The 23767-nt window shown below is 39.1% G+C and overlaps 1 protein-coding gene across 6 annotated transcripts in view; it reads right to left on the bottom strand.

Moving 5' to 3' along the window:
• The window catches only part of MITF (melanocyte inducing transcription factor), a 224164-nt gene that overhangs the window by 25025 nt on the left and 175372 nt on the right, over positions 1-23767 (bottom strand). For 2 of the 6 annotated variants that reach the window (XM_027121377.1, XM_027121379.1), the window contains exons 3-5: positions 6494-6721; positions 5369-5452; positions 3160-3255 (exon numbers count right to left, since the gene is read on the bottom strand). In XM_027121377.1, coding sequence (XP_026977178.1) covers positions 3160-3255; positions 5369-5452; positions 6494-6721 — 408 coding nt within the window. Of the gene's footprint in view, positions 1-3159; positions 3256-5368; positions 5453-6493; positions 6722-7744; positions 7911-23767 lie in introns of those variants that run through there. The other 4 variants (XM_027121382.1, XM_027121381.1, XM_027121383.1 and 1 more) reach the window with 4 other exon arrangements.

Genomic DNA, 23767 nt, shown 5'->3' with positions numbered 1-23767 from the left:
GTTAGCACAAGTAAACTGGGACTTTTATTCTTTGTTTGTGATGGTACAAGAGGGCCCTTGTGCTCTCAGAATAGTTATTTCTAGACTCCAATTCCCTTAGGATAGTTTCCTCTCTAAGTGTTCCTTCCACTTTATTTTTTAAAGTAGTTTACTTGAAATGGACCATTTCAAAGAATCAAATAAAAGGAAAAATGCCCAATGTAAAGGACATTCAGTTTAAACTTCCCTGTGGGGAAAAAAAAATTAAAACATTAGTAAGTTGTAGTGGCTTTGTTATTTAATTTTGACAATTAAAACCCAAATTTATCATGAATAAGAGCTAGTAACTAACATTCAGTGAGAGCATGTCAGGCAAGACTGTCCTAAATATTTTTTTGTAGATTAACTCTTATAATTTTCACATGGTTTCTATTGTTTTCGATGCTACTGCTGTCCCCATTTTCCAGACAAGGAAAGTGAGGCAGGGAAGACAAATAACTCACTCCAGAGTATGTATTGAACTCAGATGTCTGGCTCAGAGTCTGTGTTCCAAACCTCTATGTTACAGTCTTTCTGCCCGTAGTAAAATGCTAAAATAGTTTGTTGTGGGAAAGCTCTGATGCGGGGCAACACAGAAGAGAAATGGATGCTGGGACAAAGTCAGTGACTCCTGAGCGTGGCTGCAGGTTACTCCTCTCCTGACTGGGAATTAATTAAATTCTACCTGGGGGTTCTTTCCTATCTGGGAACTCCCCTGAGATGGCCTCTCTGCTTCTGAATTATCCTTCTCCATTCAAGGTCTGAAGTGGTCTCCTTTTCTAAACTTGTAAGCCCAATGAGACCAGGAAGGAGACCTGAGCCATTTGCATCCACAGCACCTTACCCAGCACTGCTCACATATGAGGTCTTTAATAAATGCTAAATCAATCTTAAAAGGAGTTCAGGAGCAATCGGATAATGAAAGACTAGGATGTCTACTCTGATGTAGACTGACCGGGGAGACGTGGGTTATCAGCCTAAAGGTCACATCTCCAGAAGGGTTATCACAAGGACGAGTTCTCCATGAGGCAAACTGGGACCCACATCTGCAATTCACAGAGAGACTCACTATGAGAAATATTTCCATTATCGAGTATGATATTATTCTAACGTAGAGCTTCACACATTACAGGTGCTGAGTGAATAACACCCAGAAAAAATGCTATCAAAATTATTTGAAGCTATAATAAATTACATTTAATAATTTAGATATTGTTGAGTACAAGCTATGTTTCCAACGCTAAATGCTGTACATACTTTATGAGATGACCATGTGACGTAGAAACAGTGATCAGTCCCATTTTACAGATGGGGAAATGGAGGACTTTAAGAAGCAAAGTAATGTGCCAGGTCAGACAGTAAATGGCAGACTCAGGATTTGAATCCAGGTCTGATCATAAATCTTCAACTCCCAACCATTGTGCTTTACTGCTTCACTTGTAAGTGAGTGCATATTTTTCACTGGAGGCTTTTAAGAAGCCAAATGCCTGATATTTTGGTGGGGAATACAAAGGATATGCAAGAGGAGGTGAACGCATTGAGTACTAGGTTGGATCAGGTGACACCCAAGGTCCTCACCTTTGGGGAAAAATTTAAAAAGGAATAATTTTTAAAAATCATGCCAATTCTACAGTCCTCCTGAGTGTACTCAGGTATCCACTTGATGCCACTGGAAAAACGACCACCCTCATCAGCAAAGTTCTTTTGAGACAAGTGCAGTCTGCCTCATGGGATGCGCAAAAGTTGGAAGCAAGAGGGTTCCACAGAAGCCAACCAAGGGCTCAAAGAAGTTGGGAAGAGTTTGGCACGGAAACATTTGTCAGAAAGAATATTTAGCTCTTTCAAAATGAGGGGGTGAGTTTAAATGGACAGTAAATTGACAAAACTAAGGATCCCAGAAGAAGATTAGAGGTTTCGAGGGGAGTCATCCTTAACCCTCAATACTTCAAGTAAGTGACTTAAAGGACTGGATCAAGATAGATAAGAAAACTTAACTATAAAAAAATTGGTTTTCTAGGGATTTTAGTATAAAGAAGTAAGAGCTACCACATTCCCTTCCCAAGGAAATTTACTATTGGAATTTAGTCTTTAAAACTTTTTTGTGTGTATGTGGGGTAAAAAACATATGACCTAAAATTTCCCATCTTAACTATTTTTATTGGGTTGGCCAAAATGTTCGTGTGGGTTTTCCGGGAAAACCCGAACAAACTTTTTGGCCAATCCAATACGTGTACAGTTCAATTGTGTTAAGTATGTTCACATTGTTGGGCAACACATCTCCAGAACTTTTTCATCTTGCAAATCTGAATCTCTATACCCATTAATAACAACTCCCTTTTACCCCCTTACCATCATGGAAGTTAGTCTTTTAAAAACTAATTACTAAAGAATATGATAGTCTCATGGCATTGCTCGTATAGAAAACAGAAAAGGATGGGACTAGGCCTTCAAAGATGTACCGAGGAGTCCTGGCTCTGACACATCCGAGATGTGTAATCTAGCGCAACACAAGCTAACTTTTCCTAACCCTAAAACGGAGGGCATTGACCCAAGGAATTCCTGCAAGGACCAAATAAGACAAAAATGGAAGGAGTGAAAGAAAATGAACTCTACAAGCAAGGCTCCAAACTGCAGAGAGGAATAAGTAACAGAGAAGAGCAAATATGACCCCTGATTAATTAACTAAAATTGGAATAAACTTGCTGTTTAAGAAGGGTAACTTGAATGTCACTCTATCACCTGTGACTAATAAGGGATCTCCTTTAAAAAGTGCATTAACTTTTCAGGCCAACTAGAAAACCACTGTAAATAACACAGTCCAGAGTATTTCCCTTGGCAGCAGTGTCCTAAGTTGGGCATCAGATGTCAAAGGCAACTGGAAGATCTAACGTGCTACTGAAAGTGGACTTGGACTCCAGGGAATGCAGAGCTTCATCATGGGGTTACTGATAAACTCATGAGAAATTCTTAATTTCTGATGTCTAAGTCATTTATTTGTGATCCTGAGATACTTCTCTGCCTCATCATCAATACATTTCTCAATGAATCACTTGCAAAGATAAACTGAAAATTCAGGAGAAGGGAGAAAACACTGGAAATAATGTCACAAGATTTTCTTTTAGAAAAAAAGATCACCGATACCGTATTTGCCATTTGCAAGGCGGGATCCATCAGGCCCAGGATTTCTTCATTATAACTTGATTCTAGGCTAATGATGTCATCGATTACATCATCCATCTGAAGGAAAAAGGCAATGGAAAACAAACAGATATAAGCAAAAACTGTGCAAAGCAACCCAAAAAGAAATCCATGGTCTTTCCTGACCCAAAGCAATAACATTCTTTAGTTAGATTCTAAGAGGTAACTGTCCTCTTCCTCCCCAAATAAGAATATTATTGAAGACCATTAACACTAATGGGTGATGAGGATGACATATGCAACCAGCACTTAGTGAGTGATTACTAGGTGACAGACACTGGGCGCAGGACTTTTTATGGGCTAGGTGATTTATCCTGACAATAACCCTATCAGGGTAGGTGCTATTATTATAGCAATTTTCCAGGTGAGATATATGAGAAGCAACTTGCCCAAAGTCACACTTCAGAGAAGGGTTACAGCCACAGTTTGAACCATGCTCTGAACTTTTATGCAAAACTGCCTGCCTTAAACAAGAAAGATGAACCAGGAAATTTCATCTTGAATGACAGCTGCCTTTTCCTTTTCTCCTCTAAAGACTATGCCCTGTACCTTTCCCACACCCTCCTTGGAATAAAAAACCACAGATGGCAATTCAGCCCTTTGCTCCCACAGGGTTGTGTGGGGCACTGTGGCTCCCAGGCCACTGGGTATCCCTGCACTCATCTTACAAGGACTTGTAAAATAAGTTTCTCCTCGTACAGCTGCCAGCGTGCTTGGCACTCCCAGAGGAGTACACCAGGACGAGGTTATCATTACAGTCGTGGAGCTGACATTCCCTCTAGATCAATTTTATTCCTGTAGTACCAAAACATTAGTTATGATAATAAACAACAGTGATTACATGTGCATTGCAGCAGTTGCAAAGACAAGTCTGTGAAAACATTTCTTCGCAAACACCTTATATATTTGAGCTACTTGGTGTGCGTGTGCACACACGCTTGGGTCTTAATCGTACTTCACGAGTACACAATGAAATCTCAGAACTCAGACGGATGCTCCTTTGTGTCTTTTTGCCATTTTCTAATTAAAGAAGACAGGCTCCAACATCATGGGGCTTGTCGGAATCCTGGTTCTCCCACTTTCTGGATTGGGGTAACACGCTTAATCTTTAAGAGCCTCAGTGTCCCAATCTGTAAAATGGGGGTAATAATACTCATGGCCTTATTGGATTCTTGTGAGATTTCAGGACAAACCATATAAAGTGCTCACAGTGCCAAGAATATAGTAAACATTCAAAAAATGAGTGGCATTAAGTGACCCCTGAGAATAACTGGAGGTCAGTTTTGAATAACTGTCACCACACTCTTTCCTTTCCAGGTACACCAGTTGTATCTGTTTCGTTTGCTTGTTTTTAAGAGATGATTTTCTAAATGAGTTGGTAAACTGGAAAATGGGCCAGAAGACTTATGAGCAACCTTTCTTCGTAAATTTTTTATTTTATTTTTAGGGAAATGAACTTAGTGGGCTTGGTATGAGAGAATTTTTTCTCTTATGAAAAGAGTCATACATGTTGATAAAAGGCAGTAGAGAAAAGCAAAAAAAATAAGAATTTTTTGTTTATTATTCTTCTTTCTCATATACGTAGATACACATTAAAAATACATAAATATATTAATAAATGGGTATAGCATGATTTATATAGCCATTAAGTAGGATGTCACAGAAGAACTTTTCATTATTTGGGAAAATATCCATGATTTATCATTAAATGAATAAAATTTCAAAATATATTTTCCATGAGATTCCATTTTATAAAACAATATATAGATCTCACACACACACACATCTTGGTTTTACAAATATCCTGTCAAAGTCGCTAACCTATAAATTTGTACAACGTATTTTGATGATGGTATCTAAATGAAGTACAGCAGTTTACATTCTATTTTATTAAAATTTATGTATTTTAAGCACTGTTTAATGACTTACAGCAACTCAGGGAAAAATGCATTTCAAGTATCATTTCCCTAGTAATTTTTTAATCATGAGACATTATGAAGAAAATAGTTCTGTTCATAGCTTCCTCAATTAAAAAAAAAAAATCAATGGGGGGAAAAAAAAACGCTTAAGTCATCAGGAAAGTGTGATTAGCCACAAATATAGATCCTCATTACAGAGCGTTACATCTTTGGGCTGCTGAGTCATTCAGTACCTGCATGCACGACGCTCGTAAATGCGTGTTCATACTTGGGCATTCGCTCTCCGCCCTGTTTTGTTCTTCAAACTTATAAAATCCCTGCAAAAACACAAGCAAAATCAGCCTATGATCTGGATTTGCAAATGACTTTTCAATGACATATTCACACGAGGCTGATGGCGCGGCAACAAGATGAACTAAGCTTTCTGATAAAGTGTAATCTGACCGAGAAACAAAATAATGAAGGAAGAACTTCTTCCAGCAAATCAGCTTGACAGATGACAAACATGGACAGAGAAGAATAAGATGGTTGGTTTGGGCAAAAGGGAAAAGACTTAGTCCCTCTAGAAATTAAAATCAACCAAACTTCAGAAGAGTCACCTCTGAATCACATGAACATTTCAGAGGACAAACTCCACTAAAATGAAGCTCATCATCTCATATTTGGAAATAACATATTAAATCACAACCCTCCTGTTAGGTATGCTTCAAATTTTGATGCAATAATTAGCTTGAGGTACATTTGAGTCTTGTCTCCAACCCAGCCTTTACAAAAAGCAGATTTCACCAGCAGTGGCAATTTTATTAGGAAACCGAATTCACCCAGCAAGGAAATCTTTGCTTTTCTGTTAGATTTTCATGTGCTATATTCTTCCAATCCAGCCATGCACACTCTGTGCTTTTTTTTTTCCTTTCCAACTCAGGGAGCAATAAAAATAACATCCCAGACGTTCACAGCAAGCGGAACTTCTAAACCGCCTGTCCAACACCTTTTCTATTTTTACTCTCCCTTTTCCACCTTTCCTTCTCTCCTTGCATTTTCACTGCTCTGTAAACGGAAAGGAATGGAAGAGAACACTCAGCTAACGAAGCAGAAACGGGGTGGAAGAAAAAGTGTCCTCGCGTCTGGGTTCTGCTCTGAGGGGGCCAGGTCCCCTGCCAGGAGCCATAACCCAATAACCCGGGGATGGTGACAGGGAGAAGAGGCTGGAGGGTGACAGCTAGAATGGGGAATCGGGGACAACGGCCAGCGAAGGTGGCCACGCGGACAGATTGGAGTCCACGGTCAAGTGTGGGAGGGAGATCCAACAGACAGTCATTCAGTGTAAGAAAAAGGAGAGGGGAGGAGACATGAATTACCTCTTTTTCACAGTTGGAGTTAAGTGTAAGCATAGCCATGGGGCTGTTGGGTGCGCTGCTCCCGGGCACTGGTGGCATGACATGATCGCCAGGCTGGTTTGGACATGGCAAGCTCAGGACTTGGTTGGCATGTTTATTTGCTAAAGTGGTAGAAAGGTACTGCTTTACCTGCTGCCTTTGGGCTTGCTGTATGTGGTACTTGGTGGGGTTTTCGAGGTGGGTCTGCACCTGAACATAGCCACGGAGGGAAGAGAAGAGAGCGCTGTTATTGGTGAGTTTCGGACAGCTCTTCTTTCAGGCACAAGCATGAGACGGGCCAGTCCACCAAGAGAATAGATTATTAAGCCCCTGTTAGGTACCAGGCACCGTGCTGATGGATTTTGATACTACTGAAGTTTAAAGGCTAACCCTTAGGATTTGGGGTAGTACTCTGCCCTATTTCCCTGCTAACTGGCGGTCCATCATCTCTTTAAAACCTTGTGCCCTTCTTCTCATGTCTGATGACTAAAAATTTGCCACTATCTGTAGGGCAAAAATTTCCCCAACACACCTAAAAGAGTTTGTTAAGATCAAAACAACAATCTAGAAGAAGGCGCATAACTTGATTCATTTCAGTTTTCTTTGGCAAACAGAACCGCTTTCTGTTTTAAAAAAACACAAAAAACCCTCCTTAAGGAACAACTATAAAACGGTTGTAGAACGGAAACAGAAACATTCGGATGATTAAATCAACTGGTTGTGGATCAGTTCCTCCCACTTGCATTTGGACATGACTGTTCAACATTTTAATTAAGATCTTAAACTCAACATAAAAAGCAATTCCCCATTAAGCAGTTTCTTTCAAACACATAGCACTTCTATGTATGTGTTTTTGAAGGCATGAATATTAAGCCACCAACATTATTTTTCCCTTCTTTCTTATAGACATTAATAGAGAATAAGAACTTTTTTAAAAAAATCAATGATACTCAATTTAGTCACTTTTTCCTTGATAAACACAATTTAATCTTAGAGCCATGAACAGGAGCTCATGGAGAGAGCACAGCCATGCACCAGGGGAAAAAAAATCCTACTAATATTTACTTTATTCGAAACTACATCGAATTACTGATTATGGTATCAAACAATAAACAGCATTAAACGGGAAGACATGTACTTATTGAAAACTGTGTCTACTACAATAACATGAAAAGGTGAAACGCTCAATTTATTGATTACATTTCAGAGACTAAATATAAGAATAAAGCTCACCTGATAGTGATTATATTCTAGCATTTCCAGCATAACCACGTTTTAGGTGGCCCCAATCCAACAAATAACGGTAGACTATTTGCTCCCTCTACTTTCTGCAACTCCGATTCGTAGACTGGCATAGAGAAAGTACTATAAACAAGGTATCCCGAGACACCACCGGAAACTTTATCACAGCAGCCCTGCTTATAATAACCTAAGCTAATTAGTTATGCATGTAAAAAAAAAAGTTCACACAAAGGGCTTTTTTTTGGAAGCCCTACGAGTTTGCTCTTAAATATTGATATCAACCCCCCCGCACCCCACCCAGCTTGACGTCATACTTTTTTCATAAATATAAAAGAACCTTTTTAAGGGATGAGCTATCAAAGTCAAACTCACTGTCAGATCAAGGCCAATTCACTATTCATCTTTAGTTCCAGTAGTATTAATAGACAATGGTATTTCTCTTTCAGCAATAGGTTAAGAGCTAGATGCCCCCTTTGGAGAACATTGCCTAAAAGCTACACATGAGACTCTTCTAATGGCCGAATAACTCAGCCCTTCCAAATGCAGAAAGAGTGTCTTTTAGTATGGGGGAGTCTCTGATGAACTTTCAAGTTCAACAGCCTCATCTTGCATCCTGGTCTCAATGTGCATCTTATTCTTAACTGGACAGATATATAAATTTCCTACTGACCTTGCATCAGGAAGAGGGGGAGCTATTCTAAATAGAAAAGGAAAAATACAGAGGCAGTTTTGGATATATATTTATGTGGAAAATAAGAAATACACATCTCCCCAATTTAATCCTCAAATAAGGAAGCATAAAATTTTTCACTAAAAAATCTTTTAATATAATTCTTGGAGCTAGAGAAGAATAAGAGTTACCATATACACAACTGAGGCATTTATAGATTTCCTTATTCATTCCATTATTTACTGTTATTATGTGCTAAACACTGTGCAAGGCACAGAATACACATTGTGAGCAAGTAGATATAATTGCCAGGTTTATGACCCTGAGAGTCTGGGGGGAAGCAAAGGAAGATAAAAGGCAAACAAATATATATCTAAAAATTATGGTAACAGTTGATATGCACTGCTGAATTGGTGAGATACTTCAAGCACAAGAATTTGAAATTCAATAATTCCATCCAAATGCCCAGGATAATGAAGTCCTTTAGTTGACAACCTCAAATTGTTTCAAATGACTGATCTAACATGCACACAGAGGTTCACAGAGACATTTTAAGTTTCATAAAGGGTCCAGACACGATAATGATGAGGACAATAGACATTTCTAAAATAAACATAAAATGAGGGCAATGAGTGTAATGTGCTTATTTCACTATTACACTTTAAACACAAGGGGCTGCACATTTAAAAATAAACGTTAATTCACTGGCAGATCCTTATTTTTAATGAATCAGAATTTTAAGCTTCAGTAAGGAAAAAAGCAACTTGTTCTCTATTTGGCGTCAGTGAGGTCTTTACTACAACCAGGTTGGGGTAGTCAGAGTGGGATGTATTTTTGCCCTTTTACTGTCAGTGTCTTTTTAAGTAAGTTGAGAACAGATTGGCTGTAAACACTATGGAGAAGTCAGAACATCCCCAGATGTCTCCACTCCAAACACCTAAAACAGGTAACATAAGTGAGGTCATGATCTGTGGTGTGTAATAGGGAGTGGTGAGGCCTGTGGCAAACTAGAGGGTGGATATTTCATCTAAAAGGAAGAGCTAACATAATCTGCAACTGATTGTGGCCATATGGGAAAACTATTGCAGTCTAGCTAGATCTTCCAATTTTTCAATTTAGTTGGCAATCTGAACTTGTTTTTTAAATGAAATCTCCCAGATTACAAAAATGACACCAAATTGTTTGATTTTTCATATTGTAGAAGACAAATCAAACAAATCTGTTGGCTGGACTCAGCCCACAAGCCAGTAGAATGTGGTCTCTGCTCTATAATGCCCACAGGAGAATCTTCCTATCTACATTCCCTGGGGTGGGGGGTGGCCTAGGTTTTAGGAAGTTAGTTCCTCTTCTGAGAACTTAGCATCAAATCCAAGCACTCCTGGTGCTTCTCTGACAGGGATATCATGCCTGACAGCACAGTCAACAGAAGAATTAAGAAGTTGAAACCTGGGTTCAAATTCAGACTTTGCAGCTTACTACTTTTATGACCTTCTGCAAGTCATTAACCTTTCCAGGCCTTCATCACGTCATGTGCTCAATGGGAATGACAATAGAACCTGCCTCTTAGAGGTGTTTTCAGTATTAAATGAAATCACACCTCTACCAGGCTTAGCAACCTATCTCAAACAGCAATTCTCAAACTTTCTTTTTTGTCCTAGGACCCTTTTAAACTGTTTTAATTTCTTGTGTTTATGCAGGTTATATCTATCCATATTTCTCATCTTAGGAATTAAAAGTAAGAGATTTTTAAAACATAAGATTATCCACTAGCACATAGTCCACTGGCCCTTAGAACAATGACATTTTAACACATCATGTAGCCTCTGTAAAACTCTTCTGTATATAGATATCCCTCAGAATCCATGGGGATGGGTTTCAGGACCTCTTCAGATAGCAAAATCCACAGATGCTCAAGTCCCTAATATAAAATAGCATAGTACTGTACGCGAGAGATGAGCATGAAAAAAGGAAAATAACCTCTCGGTATTATTATGAAAGTAGTTTTGACCTGACAGAACTACAGGAGTCTTGGAGACCCCCAGGGCTCTCTGAGACACTTTGAGAAGCACTGATCTGGAACAGTTAGTACTGTTGCAGTATCTCCACCCCATCCTAGCCATGCCACCCCCACTGTGTGGTGGTGGTGTGTGACACAACCTCTGTGTGTGTTGCTTCCCTCATATCCAGAAGATGCTGGAAGGAAACACTAACTGCCCTAACTTCTCATAACATTATTATGAGGCTCTATACTACAGTCCTCGGAATATTTTCAAAGCCACATAAATATAAGGTTCTGCGTTCAGCCATCCTAAACCATAGCTTTTTAGTGAGTGATTTCCCTTGCATTAATTTTTAAATAGCCAAACAAGCATGCAACTGAAAACATATGTGGTGTTAAACATCTGCATGATTTCCTAATAATTTTTTCATGTTTTTGACCTTGAAACCAACTATACCACAGAATTCGGATACCAAAAGTTGGGTATTGCTGAGCACTAGAAGCACAGACCACAAAATAAAGCTGGAATACTTCTTACTCTATCGAAATACAGTATTTTATTGACGTAACTTATGTTTCACATAAATAAAGTATGTTAGCTATCTGGATCAAGGGCAAAAATCCACTGGCTTTGAAACTTTTCTTCCTTTATTACTACTACTATCTCCTTGCCCTTTTTCCTTTCTTCATTCAGATCCTGAATTGATAGCAAAAGAACTGGAATAAATCACATTCTAATTGTCACAGTTTAGCTTCGCCACTTCCCAGGTGACACTGACAGGTTATTTCCCAGCAGTTTCATTCTAAAGAGATCCTGGAGCACATCAGTGTAAGATGGTGCCTGCAGATACTATCAAATTGGCTGACAAAAGAATTCACTGCAGGAAGAAAGATCCCCATCTGATGTTCACTGTCCTTCTATTCCCTCTACTATTTGTAAACCAGAATAAAAATAAAATTGAGCGAAGATTCCCATAATCCTTTTAGTTTATAATTGATTTTACTTTTTTTAACAAGTCAACAAAGTATTTAGATTTCTCATTTTGTGTTTAGAGAGAGAATGTGTTCTTTTGCTCAGTAAGTTGAAGAAATAGTAAAAGGATTATAATTCAATCAATTGCTATCCACTACCACTCCCAAAACACTATTCTTTTCAAACGGTTTTTTAAAGGACTATGTACAGAGATGGTCAATGATGCAATCACCATCCCTGAGAAAATGGTGAAACAAAGGAAGCTAGCTTTCTGAAATAATTTGAGCAAAGTCTTGCCCAGGGTCACATCTGAGAGGTGCCAAGATTCTTTTCAGTCCCACAATTATAACACTACCACGAAAGAAAACACCAGTCCAGAACACATGTTCTCACTCAGTCGTGTTTGCTGTACAACCTGTACAAAGGTCTCCCTAACAAAAAAGAAGGACAACAAGAATACGAATCCTGACCTAAGACAGAAGAATCAAAATCATATGCGGACAAATAATAAATGCTGGAAGAGGGTGTGGAGAAAAGGAACCCTCCTATACTTCTGGTGGGAATGTAAATTGGTGTAGACACTATGGAGAACAGTATGGAGGTTTCTCAAAAAACTAACAATAGAGTTGCCGTATGATCCAGCAATCCCACTCCTGGGCATATATCCATAAAAGACGAAAACTCTAATTTGAAAAGATACATGTACCTCTATGTTCACAGCAGCACTATTTACAATTGTCAAGACATGGAAGCAACTTAAATGTCCATCAACAGATGAATGGATAAAGAAGATGTTGTATACATACACAATGGACTATTACTCAGGCATTAAAAAGAATAAAATAATGCCATAGGTAGCAACATGGATGGACCTAAAGTTGATCATACTAAGTAAAGTAAGTCAGGCAGAGAAAGACAAATACCATATGATATCACTTGTATGCGGAATCTAAAAAAATGATACAAATGAGCATATTTACAAAAAAGAAAACAGACTCTCAGACATAGAAAACAAACTTATGGTTTTCCAAAGGGAAAAGCAGGGGTGGGAGGGGAAAAATTAGGAGTTTGGGATTAACAGACACACACTGCTATATATGAAACAGGTAAACAACAAGGTCCTGCTGTACAGCACAGGGAACTATAGTCAGTATCTTGTAATAACCTATAATGGAAAAGAATCTGAAAAAGAACAGATATATACATATGTATAATAATCACTTTGCTGTACAACTGAAACTAATACAGCATTGTAAATCAACTATACTTCAATTTTAAAAAGTCATATGCAAACAAAAAGCAAAAACAATGAGTACTTAAATAAAAGAAAGTCAGAAGTGACCAAGGTTGGTATGCCCAGGTCCTTTTCTCTATCACAGGGATCTGCCCACCTGCCCAATCAGGCCTGTCCCCTGTTTTTGTATGGCCTAGAAACTAAGAATAGATTTTATATTTTTCAATGGTTGAAAACCATCAAAAGCAGAATGATATCTCATGATACATGAGAATTCTATGAAATCCAAATTTCAGTGTCCATAAATAAAGCTTCCTGGCACACAGCCCCGTCCATTCGTTTACATGTTGTCCACGCTGCGCCCACACTAGAGCAGCAGAGCCCACGTGGCCCCCAGAGCCTAAAATATCTACTGTTTACAGAAAATGTCAACCAGTGCTCTGTAAGAAAGTTTTACCAATCTAGAATTCAGCTTTCCTATTATGTTGAAGCTTTAGCAAGGTTTGAAGAATGAGGTGGTTTTTCTAAAGAGAAATAGTATATAGTATTGCTATTCCATATAACTGGACATAAGAACACAGGATATGCTTATTACCTCCTACTTATGATATGTCATAAGTACCAAGATTTTTTAAAACACAGAAAACAATTAGCATTCATTCACTCAAAATTGTCTACCATGTACCTGATGCTGTGCACTTTATATGTTCACTCCTAGCTTAGGTCAATTCAAAATAAAACTATGAAATCACTTGGCTAGCCTACAAAGTATTCTTGAAAGCCTCTCCTCACAATTTTTAAAGATCATATGACGACAACTGATTGAATACAGAAGGAACTACGGACTCTGGATTTTCATAGTTTTAACCTCTTATTTTGAGTTGTTACCGTCAGAGAGTATACCCAGTCGTCCTCTTACCAAATACAAAAAGAACTAAAAACAGGATTGGGTGCGAGCCTTAATGTCTATATAAATCATCTGGGATCTTGTTAAGTGCCGTGTGAATCTGTAGGTCTGGGGTGCGGCCTAAGCTCCTGCATTTCCAATAAGCTCCCAGGGGATGCCCGCCCTGCTGGTCCACAAACCACACCACACCTTGAGTGCAAGGCTTTAAGACATTTTCACCTGGACTTCTGCCCCGATCCAAAGACTTATATCTTCACATTCATTCACCAAATACTGCTTGAGTACCAACCAGATGCCAGGCAACTGTCTTCATCTTACACAGGCTGTTTGGGGCAAGGCTCAACCAGAAGACGACATTTAAGCACAGACCTGAAGTTGGGGAAGAGAATGAGCCAGGCAGATGGGTGGCAAGAGACACCCAGCAAAGTACAAAAGTCCTCAGGTGTGAGGAAGCCTCCCAAGCTCAGGCAACTGCAAGGAGGCTCTTCACACACATTCTTTCCTTGGCTGCTTCTTGACCGCACTCGCCCGGTTTTCTTCCTGCCTCTTTCAACATTTCTTCTCAGTGGCCTTTGCGAGTTTTCTCCTCTTCTCTCCCTCGTAAATGTCAGAACGCCTCAAGGCTCAGAGCTTGATTTCCTCTCTCTGCACGCACAGCCCTGGTGACCTAAGCCAGGCTCCTGGATTTAAACACTCTGTTTAGATGTCCTGAACTCCACACTCAGCTCCACCTGCTTACTCCATTGGGAGGACTGCAGACATCTCAAACTTAAAGTGTCCATCTTCCTCTTCCCCCTATAGTCTTTTCCATCATAGCAGATGGTACCCCCATTCTTCCATTAGCTTGAAACATATGAAATTACCAAAAAAATGACCTTCATCTCGTTCAACCTCGTTGCTCATTTCCAAAACCTTGGTCATCTTTGATTCATTTCTTTCCTTCACACCCCACATCTACTCCATCAAGAAGTACTGGCTTCCTTTTCAGAATATATCCCGAATTTAACTAATTTTCACCATCTCTACTGTTCCACTTGATCCGGGCCACCATGATTTCTCACTTGGATGACTGAAAGCCTCTTGACTCTTCCACCTACTTCTGTATGTGCTCTTTTGCACCCTGTGTTCAATACACTGTGTGATTCTTGTAAAATATGTCAGATTATGTCACTCATCTGCAAAAAGAACCCCTCTGTAATGGCTCCCTATTTATGTCTGAGAGAAAACAAACTACTTACAATGGCCTACAGGTCCCTAAACCAGAACTACCTATGGGGCTTGTTAGAAATTCATATTCTTGGGCCCCATCTCAGAGCTAACGAATCAGAATCTCTGGGTGAGGATCAGAAATCTATGTTTTAACAAGTTCTCCAGGTAGATTCTTATGCACAGCAAACTTTGAAGACTCCAGCCTACTGTGCCCCCTTCCCCCTCCACCCTGGGGTCATGACCTCTCTGATCTTATCTCCCACAACCATCCTAAGAACTTAGAGACCCCAACTCCCACCCTGCCCGTGCTCTCCATCCCCATACATACCCTGCTCTACTTTGTCCAGAACATGGCCTGGCACAGAGTAGGGGCTCAGCAAATATTTGGATAATCAATGACTGAATGAAGGCAGTGTGGCTGAAATGCATGAATGAGTGGGGAGACTAGAAACTAAGGACAAAGGGTCAGATTGTGTAGGGCCTTGTACAGGTTGGAGGCTAGGATACTAAAGCCTCTAGAAGTGTCCTGAGGAGATGGAGAAGTGGTAGACCCTCGCTCTTCCTAACTAATTCAGAAATCTCTGGAGGTAATATCTCCAAGCCAGGCCGTTGATTCACAGTGCACCTCCCTAATCTGAGTTATAAAGCTTCCTTTTCTATGAGGGCAGACCCAAAGGTTGCCAACTCTTATAGCTCTCATCCACGATGCTTAGTGCCAGGATCCTGGAGATCTGTCTCCATCTCTAAACTGTAGACCCCTTGATAAGTCACAGTTAAAGCAGAAGTCCTCAAGCTGGTGGCCCATGGGCACAGTCCACAGGTATGGCTTATTGCCTACAGAGTATTTAATTAAAAACTAGAGTTATCATACTAAAATTTGGATTTCTGGTTTCTCTGGATAAAACAGAAGATCTAGCAACAATGAACCACCTTCTAGCGGGCCAGCAAGGGGCAGGGTTGAGAAGTAGCTTCCCTCTTTTGAAGGAACACTTGTTCTTCATTTTGCTACATTCCTACCACTCCTTATTCTGACACTGATAACTGGCCTGATTTACTCATTAATCTGCCTGACTCCTGAAGGCATTTAAATTGGCAAACCCTGCTTTACCTTTCACACTCCACATTCCAGGAGGTAGTTCCAAATCTGACGGAATGATGGTGGCATAAGTGGGATCAGAATAAGCCTCACTAAATAAACAATCTCATATGATGTGAGTGAGAAAAAAAATAAATTGATATAAACTTTTAAAAGGTACATACATGTTCATCCAATAATTCACACTTTCAAGAACTTTTTCTAAGGAAATCATCAGATCTAAGGGCAAAGATTTAAGAACACAGAGGTACATCAGAGCATTGCCTAAAACAGAAGTGGACAAATTACTACCCTAGTGCCCACTGCCTATTTTTGTAAATAAAGTTTTATTGGGACACAGCCACACCCATTCATTTACATATAGTATACGACTGCTTTCAAGCTATTACAATACTAGAGCAGAGTTGAGTAATAGACCTTATAATCTCCAAAGCCTAAAATATTTACTATCTGGCTCTTTACAGAAAGTGTGCCAACCATTAATCTCTAATAACAAAATACTGGAAACAAATATCTAATAGAAAGCAATGCATTCAATTAATTATGAAGGAGCCATATAAGTTCAAGGTTCCTCTATCTCAGCATGACTGACCCTATGGCCAGGTACATCTTTGTTGTGGGGTTGCATGTGTATTATAGGATATTTAGCAGCATCCTTGGTCTCTGCCCAGTAGATGCCAGTAGCACCTCCCCGCCAATGCCAGTTCTGACAACCAAAAATGTCTCCAACATTACAAATGTCCTTGGGGTGGGGAGGGGAATTGCCCCCATATAGATGGATACAATACAGTGAATGAAGTCCATATTTTATAAAACTATTAAATGAGGGGGAAAGTTCATCATGTAAGTAGGAACACAAAGCAGGTTAGAATCACTACATACACTGTGACCCTAAACTGACTTAAAAATGTTGTTTATACATATGCATACACACACACACAAAAACCAGTTACAAATCATTCATCAAAAATCTTCTCCATGACTGTCTCAGGATGATTAAATTATAGGTGGCTGCTACCTTATTGGTTCTTTTTAATATTTTCTATAATGTATATGGCACTAATTTTGTAATTTTTTTTAAAAAAATCTATAAATTCCACAAAAATTAAAGTCTGTGGATCTGGACAAACAAAAATATATACAGGCAGAATTCCTCTACTGAACAATTTTGAAAACCACAAATAAACCCATGAAGTTGTTATATAATGATGAAATCTGCCACATTTCAATTTTTTCTTTAAATATTTGATCAGATTAAGAAGACCTCTTTATTTATTAAATTTTTGGTCTAACATTCAAGCCCAGACAGTTTGAATCTGTACAATGTTTGACACATTTTTATGGTTTTATAAAGGGCTGCAATTACGTGGTTCCATGGTGCCCTTAAAATAATAGCTCATTGTAAGGACCGTCGAGTTCTCCCCCCTCCTGATGGGAGCTGCGAGTGCAGCGTTCCACGTGCTATAACTTTTTTATGTGCCCCAGTTTAGCACTGCCTCAGAATTGCAGACGCCTTTTTGTTTCAGCATCCCCCCAAAATGCCCCTATTGTTTGCAGTTTATCGGGTATTAGAGATCATTATGACACAGGCAGCAAAATCCCTTTTCATAAGGACAGACACTCTTAAGAAACTAGCAGTGGTCAAGTTTGTCAGAGATGAAAACATTGCCCTGGGCCTAAGTAAAAGGTCAGTCAGAAATGAGAGCTGAATGCTGCTGGTTTGAAGGTCAAGTCCACATGAGCCGAGAACTGGCAAAAGCAGCCACCTCATAATAACACACACTTTAGGGCCTAGATCATGAGACTGAGGGGTCCTCCTGGTTCTTGAGGAAATGCATTGTCTTGGGCAATTCCTAAAACTTGTTGTATAGATTATGTGATCATGAAATTCCAGTCTGGAATTAACAACTCCAACAATAACACTAACAGCTCACAAGCACTTTCTGACTGAGAGTTTTACATGCAGGTACATCGTAACTTCCCCACTGAACAACCCAGCCATTCATTTAACCAGCATTTATGGAAGCACTGAGGATACAGCAGCCACTAAAGCAGAGTTCTTGAGCCCGCAAAAGCCATACTGAAGTTGGGGAAGCAGAGACAAACACGATGGCATCAAATCAACAAAGAAAGAACTTCATCCAGTGACACAAGTGCAATGCAGAAAAGATAAGAAAGAAAGCCACTGGGAGAAAAGAAGGCTACTCTGAAGTAGGGACATTCCAGCTGAAACCCAAATGATGAGAAGAAGCCATGTGTGTTGAGAATCAGAGGAGCTTAAATCCTGAGCCGGAAGCAGGTTGGCATCTTTGAAAAACAAGAATGACATCAATGACCCAGCCAGCAGGGCTGGAGCAGTGACCAGGTCAGTGCATAAACTGAGAGATATGGTCAGGACCAGATATCATGGAGCTTTGTAGGCCACAGAAAGGAATGTGATTTTTCTTCTCTGCTGCTTATAAGAAGCCTTTGGGAGGTTTCAAGCACAGAAGTGACAAGACCTGATGAACATTTGTAAAATATCACTCTGGGATTGATGTTGATGGGAAAGAACGGTGGACACAGGAGAAACAATTAGGAGGCTCCCGTAGCTACATATCTGAGAGCTGCTGATGCCTTGGACTCAAATATTAAGATGCAGTTGGATATGAGATATATGCTGCTAGCTCTTGTCTCTGGCTCCTTCTTAGCTTCCATCAAAACTAATTTAAGAATAGCACATATGTTAAAGGACTTTCTTACACAATGCTCTGAAACGTCTCACACCAACACCAAGAAGTAACTATAAATGATGCACAGTGTTGTAAAATGTCCCATGTATACCTGCTTGGAACACATAAGCTAAGTGTATGGCCAACTGTCAGAGTGCAATGGAGAGAGGCAGCCTTGTCTTGTAAGTATCTGGCTAGAATTTCAGAGAGATCTGACCTCAAATCCTAAGCGAGTTGCTTAAATGCTTTGAACCTCAGTTTTTTATCTGTAAAATGGGATCATGGATACTACTTACCTAGTAGTTGCTCATCTTGTTGATTAGTTTAAGTGACAGAATGCACAAAAAGTACTTAGTATGTAGTAAATGCTCAATAAATTAATAATGTTCTCTATTATTGCTAGTCCTGGATTTTTTTGTTTTCACATCCAAGTAGGTCATTGTTACATCATTTAGCTCATCCATCTCAAAAAAAAAAAGGTCACCTTGAAGGACTGGAGAGGGCAAAAAGGAGGGGGGCAGTTCAGCCTCTTTCGGTATCCTTTTATCTTTTTCTCTTTGGCTGACTCAAATATCACAGATAGATGCCAAAGATAAGAGTAAATGGGGAGAAACAAGAATCATAGAGCATGGGACACTTGTTAGCTGGAGTATCATACAGAAGACTTTGAGAAATCTTTTTTCTCTCCCACTTCCAAAGGAGCTAGCTCAGCTACTTATTCTTAATCTGGGCCTTAGGGAAAGTGGAAACTCCTGAAAATTGTATGCAAACTTTTGACTGCATTTTTCTAGGAAGAGGTCTAACATATTGAAACATTTAAAGATGAAATTACATGTAGAATTTGCAGGTAAGAGGGAGGTATATACAGGAAACAAGATGAGCCATGAGTTGATAACTGTTGAAGTTTGGTGATGAGTATATGAGGGGCTCACTATATTATTCTCTCTGATTTTATTTAAGTTTGAAACAACCTATCCACATTCATACAGTGCATAGACATTTACATTCTAGATACTTCATTTATATTCATTTTCTATCTTCTTTTTCTATAAAAAGAAAAGTCCTATGGTAGCATATTTACTAAGTAAGCACTTGGTCAATCTAATAACCTACCACAAGCATAAATGTCTGCTTTTTTGTTCACTGTTCTCGGTCTTTGCCTGAAGCTTTCCTCTAAAGGAGCTGACTTTATGTTGCATGAACTGATCACTGTATTCAATATGCTCCAGGTCATTCCTCTGTACTGTCAGCCTGAGCGCCTCTCAGAGAAACATTTTGTTAACAAAGTAAGTTGGATCTGCCCATGTAGTGTTCACACTGATAGAATCAGGAGTGTGTAGTTTAGCTTCAAATGAAATGTTTATTTATTTATTTTTAAAAATAAATTTATTTATTTATTTGTTTTTATTTTTGGCTGTGTTGGGTCTTCATTGCTGTGCTCAGGCTTTCTCTAGTTGTGGCGAGCAAGGGCTGGGCTACTCGTCGTTGCGGTGCGCGGTCTTCTCATTGTTGTGGTTTCTCTTGTTTGGGAGCACGGGCTCTAGGCACGTGGGCTTCAGTAGTTGTGGCACATGGTCTCAGTAGTTGTGGCTCGTGGGCTCTAGAGCATAGGCTTAGTAGTTGTGGCGTATGGGTTTAGTTGCTCCGCAGCATGTGGGATCTTCCTGGGACAGGGATTGAACCCGTGTCCCCAGCGTCGGCAGGCAGATTCTTAACCACTGCGCCACCAGGGAAGCCCTGAAATATTTATTAACTTGTGCAGAGGGTACAAAACTGAATTCATATGGACCTTTTTGGATCAAAATCAGGACAACCTCTTTCAGACAAAGTGGCTAATGATTTACATTTATGTCACAGAAAAAAGTACAGTCATCTGAAATTGAGCTGATGAAGACATTTAGGAGGAGTTTTGCTTTTGGTTTTCCTCAGTAAAAAGAAACTGTTCATTTGCAAAAAAAAAAAAAGATTTATCACACTCTACAAAGCAAATTCTCAGAGGGATTTAAAATTTGCTGCAAATCTATAAAAAATGTAAAAAAGGTAGGGCACACCTATACAATATCAATATATGTAACTGAGATAGTCCCATGTGGATTTCTTTGTGTGACAAAAATAATGGATAAAATGTGTGAAGAGGAAAGGGACAAAATACTTCTTTTGAGAATAGAAATGGGAACTCTGAAAGACATAAGAATATGGGAACATACTGGGGTTTCTCATAAAGAAGAAAAATAATTAAAAAGTGAAAATGAAGTAATTACTGAGAACTCATATACCAGGTAGTTTTCCTAAAAGTTTTCAATGGATTTGCTCATTTAATCTTCACTACCACCCTATGAAGTAAGGGCTGTTATTATTCCCATTTTAGGGATGAGAAATCTGAGGCTGGCTCCCAACCACTACACTAACTACTACCATGTTATGAGTTATCTGTAGAATTTATATTTCAGCATAGTATTGCTGATTGTGAAACTGTAGAGACCCTTTGTAATATGTTTTTCTCCTGAGTACTTGTTTTCACACTTTCATTATAAATAGTCTCTCCTTAATATATGATGATCGCCTGGGTGGACACTAGGCATTAATCCAAAGCATGACCCGATTCCTAAGCAAACAGAAGGAGCCCTCAGGCCAGCAGTGGGCCAATGAAGACAGAACTTTACAAAAGAGAAGTCAATGTGAACATCTGTTATGGGAAAGCTGCCTCAGGACTTTGAGTAGTTTAAGGGTTGATGCTTCTTCTTACTTTCTTCCTTTTTTGGGGGGAGGCAGGGGATGTGTTGGGGGAGGGGGTGGGATCGGCAGGCAAACAGAATCTTCCTGACTCAAAAGGAATTTTTGTTAACCAAAAGCATCTGTATCATGGGATTTTTAAAGGAAAGGTTAAACCATTGTACAGTATAGTAACGTCTTTTATAAGAAAGAAAATGAGCCACTGTTATCACTGAAATGCCAGTCGCCATATACCTAATGGTAAACCAATTAAAAAAAAAAAGGGAAGAGAAGTGTCCAGATTACTCTTTTGTTAAGTGGCCCTATGGTTTGGAAAAAAACAAAACCAAAAGGCAGTGGTTAATCAGTCCCTAAAAGTCTTTATCTTATGTGTAGTAGATAGAAAGAGGGACCTCAGTGTGAAAGAAACCCCTCACTCCTCTCCTCAAGGAGCTTACAAATGGAGAGTTAGGATGGGGACAGAGGAAAGGGAAACTCACACACAACTTTACACATAAGATGGTCCTACACTCTAAAACAGTGATTCTGAGGAACATGTGGGAATGTCTGGAGAGATTTTTAGTTGTCACCACTGGGGGTACAGTCAGGTGGCTGCTACTGGCATCTAGTGGGTAGAGACCAGGGATGATGCCAAACATCCTACAGTGCACAGAACAGGCACGCTCTACAAAGAATGACCCGGCCCCAATCTCGATAGTGGAGAAGCCCTACGCTAAGAGATGCTGTGTCAATTCAACACCCCAAACCTCTCTGGGGTAGATTTCAGAAAAAAAGGCAACAAAACGAGTCAAGCCAAAGGAATGGCGTAGATACCTCATCAACTCCTGATGCGCTTCCACATGTACCTGAGTTTCATAGTCAATAGTTATTTCATGCCTGGCCTTAACATGCAAAGGACACCTTTTAGTTCAATGGAAGGAGGAGGAAATGTCATCGTCACTGTGAAGAGCTTAATTCAAACTCAAAGATCTCGTATCATCTTGAGTTCTGGACAGTGATGTGGGTGGGAAAAGTAAATTGAGAATTATCAGTTCTACACGATAATGATCAACTGTGCCCTAAAACTACACAGAACCAAACCAAACAATTCTAATGATTCAAAAAGCACACTGGGAACTTGCTTTGGCATCTCTGAGCGCACTGGCAACTGTGAGTGCATTGGCAATATCACTTAGAAGTCTTTTCTATCTGATAAATACTAAACGAACATTACTGTACTTGCAAACAAAGCCAGAGTACGTCAGTTCTTAGTTTGACATTTCACATAAATCCTCCTTACTCTCCCAAACTACAATAACAAAACAAAGTTTTCATCAATTCATTTCCTATATCTTAAAAAAGGAATTATTTTTTCAGTATATTTGAACAACTTTCAAAGCCATTAATTTATAATTTTGTATGTGACACACAGATTTTTATTTTCTAACTGCTTTAAGCAGTAGAAGTAGAAGTGAAGCAAACGCTGATGTCTGTTAAAGCTGAATGATGGGGCTCGAGGAGGGTCACTATGCTATTCTTCCTACTTCTAAGTATCTTGCAAATTTCCCATCATAAAAGTCATAAAAAAATGTTTAAACAGTTCTTAGACATACAGACACACACACACACACACGAATGTTGCCTTGGGCGTTTATATAAAATAATTTAATCCTGATCATTTCATTGGCAAATTCTTTTTGGTCTTAAAGATATTAGCTCTGGCTTTATTTTGCTGTCTGCCTCCCCATCCTCTACATTTAGGGGAAAAAAAATATGTAAACACTCAAAGGAAAAACAAACGAAAAGCTAAAGTGAAAGAAATTGCACTAATTAAACAATATCATCTCAAAAAGTTTTTGTCTCAAATGATGCCTGGAGTGTGGCTGTAAATGACCATAAATGGGCTCTTAGTTTTAGCAAAATGATAAGTGAATTTCAACTGCTAAACTGCAGCTTCCTTATATTCTGTGTTTTATCTAATTAGTACTCTAAAAAATTATTGCATTGCAATAACTGAATTTGAGTGTTCTCTCCCTTTAGTATTGCAATATGCAATGATGCAGTTATAACTTCACCACTGAATATGTTTACAAAATTATCCTTTGATATAAAATGAGAGAGAGAAAGAAAAAAAATAGAAACGATTTCTTTTTCCTTAAGGAAAAGCATGTCATGAAAAGCCAGATAATGCAGTATTTTTGGTTGGTTTTCCTTTAGATACGACAAGATTATTTACTTAACAACAAGCCATGTAATTATCCATATTCAAAATGGTCATCAGAGGGTAGGAGACTGAGTTTTAACACAAGTTTTACCCTCTCTGTTTAAAGAAAATAAAATTACAGAAGAAAATTAACTTCTATTGAGCATCTCTTCTGTATAAGGCATAGGCTCGGGCCTTTACAGATGTGAACCTTACTTGATGCTCACAGCAATAGTGAAGTGCTATCACTAGTCTGGTTTGCAGATGAGGAAACCGAAAAGAGAGGTTAAATAACTAGTC

This window comes from Aethalodelphis obliquidens, unplaced genomic scaffold (assembly GCF_003676395.1).
Source record: "Aethalodelphis obliquidens isolate GAN/ISIS:26980383/991018 unplaced genomic scaffold, ASM367639v1 scaffold22, whole genome shotgun sequence".
In the NCBI taxonomy this organism is placed as follows: domain Eukaryota; kingdom Metazoa; phylum Chordata; class Mammalia; order Artiodactyla; family Delphinidae; genus Aethalodelphis; species Aethalodelphis obliquidens.
Note: the sequence above shows the minus strand (reverse complement) of the source record. Positions and strands in the feature narration are given on the sequence as shown.